The 2,274-nt window shown below is 61.3% G+C and overlaps 1 protein-coding gene across 1 annotated transcript in view; it reads left to right on the forward strand.

Moving 5' to 3' along the window:
• Positions 1-1,028, forward strand: part of H696_05044 (hypothetical protein) — a 2,592-nt gene extending 1,564 nt beyond the window's left edge. Inside the window, exons 6-9 of the mRNA XM_009498917.1 lie at positions 14-161; positions 325-499; positions 613-750; positions 930-1,028. Coding sequence (XP_009497192.1) covers positions 14-161; positions 325-499; positions 613-750; positions 930-1,004 — 536 coding nt within the window. The 3' untranslated portion in view covers positions 1,005-1,028. The remainder of the gene's footprint in view (positions 1-13; positions 162-324; positions 500-612; positions 751-929) is intronic.
• The last annotated feature ends 1,246 nt before the right edge of the window (positions 1,029-2,274 follow it).

Below are 2,274 nucleotides of genomic sequence, written 5' to 3' on the forward strand. Positions count from 1 at the left end.
CCATCCTCCTCAGCCTACTTCTACGGGTTCTTCAATAACAAGCGCATTGTCATCTACGACACCCTGATCAAGTCCCTGGAGCTGCCGGAGGTGGAGGCCGTCATGGCGCACGAGCTGGGCCACTGGTACCACAGCCACAACCTCAAGAACATGGCCATCCAGTACGACAGATGCTTTCTTTTTCTCTTTTTCGCATAAAGCATCCTTCCTTCTGCTGGGCTTTCTTTTGACCTTCTCTCTCTCTCTCTCTCTCTCTCTCCCTGTCCCTCTCCGCCTCATTCATCCGTGATGGTCATCCCGTCGCCGCTCGGTGCCACTCCTCAGGCAAGTGTCCACCTTCTCGATGATGTATGCATTCAGCTTCTTCGTCTTCAACCGATCCCTCTATTCCTCCTTCGGCTTCCATGTGCCGGCGGACCAGGAGCTGCCCTACCTGGTCGGGCTGACGCTCTTCCTCCAGTGCTGGTCGGCTCTGAACCTGGCCATGAAGCTTCTGATGGTGCGCCGTCGGGAGGGGGATTCCTGCGCCGCGCCCCGCTTCGGGCATTGGGCCTCTCCTCGACTGACACCCTCGCTTGCTCCCCTTCTCCTCGCCTGGCCGTTTGGACGCAGAATATGGTGTCACGCTCGTTCGAGTTCCAGGCCGATGCCTTTGCCTGTGGGCTCGGCTATGGCAAGGTCCTGCGTTCGGGCCTGCTCAAGATGCAGCTGGAGAACATGTCCCAAATGCTGCCGGACTCCCTGTACTCCGTACGATCACATCATGGCCGGGGAATGGGCTCTACGGCTCCTTCCTAGGCCGTTGCCTCTTCGCCCTGGGTGTTTGCTTTTTAAATGCCCGTCCCTTGTGCCTCTCCGTGCGCCCGCTGACTCCTTCTTCCCGCCATGACTGGCCTGCCAACTTGCGGCCCTTGCTTTGAACCGTGCAGCTGTACAACTACACCCACCCGCCGATGCTGGAGCGCATCTCGGCCATCGACAAGCTGCTCCAGAAGAAGGATTAAGCATTCGCCCCCCCCCCCCCCCCCTTCGGTTCCTCCCCTCGAAGCCCGGTGCAATGCGCAGGGGCTGCTCGTTTCTCTTGAAGCATGCCATCTTCCCGGGGATGCCTTTGTACTGTGGGATACACATGCACACGAGCGATGTGTCGTGTATATTTTTTTCGATCAGCCCCACCCTTCCGGGGGGAGGAGACGGGGCGGGCGCGGGGACAGGGGGGGCGGGGGACGAGAAGTGGCCAAGGAGGAAGTTGGCCGATTTGGGCGCCTCTGTCCGCCGAAAAGGAGCTGGGGGAGGGGGGGGGGGAGGGGAACAAAATTTCGATGATTGTTTATCTGCCTGGTCGAGGCGCTGCTACCGGAGCCGGCGAAGCGGGAGAGGGAAGATGGTCTTGCCGGGGAGCAACACAGCGAGCAACAAGCAGAGGGGAAGAGTGTGTGGGTGAGGGCTGGTGCCTGGCACTTGGGGACCCGGAACGGGGACAACCCTCATTCTAATGTGCGTGTGCGCTGGGGGCGTCGGTTTCCTTTTTTTTTTTTGCCACGGCGTGGTGGGGGCCTCCAAGCCGGGGAATGTCTCTTCACAGAATGACGCAGGGATCCGGGAAATGGTCAGCGGTGGAGTCATTAGGGGAGCCTACACCACCGAGGGTGCGATCGTCAAGTCGGGGGGGGGGGGGGGGGGGGGGCCTTTGCGACCTGGGGGGGAGAAGGAACAAAAAAGGCCGAGGACAGGAGGGGAGGGAGGGAAGTGGTGGCGGTCGAACGAGGCACGTAGCACGCACTGGTGGTGGTCTTGGCAATGATCTCCATCGTGGCGGCGGACAGAGGGTTCTGTTGGTGTGGGGTGCGGCCAAGGGTGCTCAATGAGGGAACAGGTCCTGGGCGAGGTGTTTCCAAGGGAGGTGTGGCCGTGGTGGTAAGCGCGGCAATGACGGGGGTGACTCGGACGATCGAGGGTGGTGTGTGTGTAGCCTGGCAGAAGTGGAGCTCTGAGGTAGCCACGAGAGCCGGGGGATAGCGGGATATGGGCGATTGCACGAGGGGAATGACTTAACGACGAGAGGGGGGATGAGTGCGCATGCAGAGGCGTGTGCGTTTGGCAAGAGGAGCTGAGGAGGTGGTAGATGCTCTTTCGTGTTTGACCGGGGCCACAGGGCTGGGTCTTTTTATAGGCCACCCCCGGGGGCCGTCAGGCTCGCCTCGTGGCGAGGAGGCACCAGGAGGCAAGTTGTCCCCCAGACGCGATGTCCATCGGGGGGGGGGGGGGGGGGGG

The sequence above is a fragment of the Fonticula alba genome (assembly GCF_000388065.1).
Source record: "Fonticula alba strain ATCC 38817 unplaced genomic scaffold supercont2.8, whole genome shotgun sequence".
Lineage (NCBI taxonomy): Eukaryota > Rotosphaerida > Fonticulaceae > Fonticula > Fonticula alba.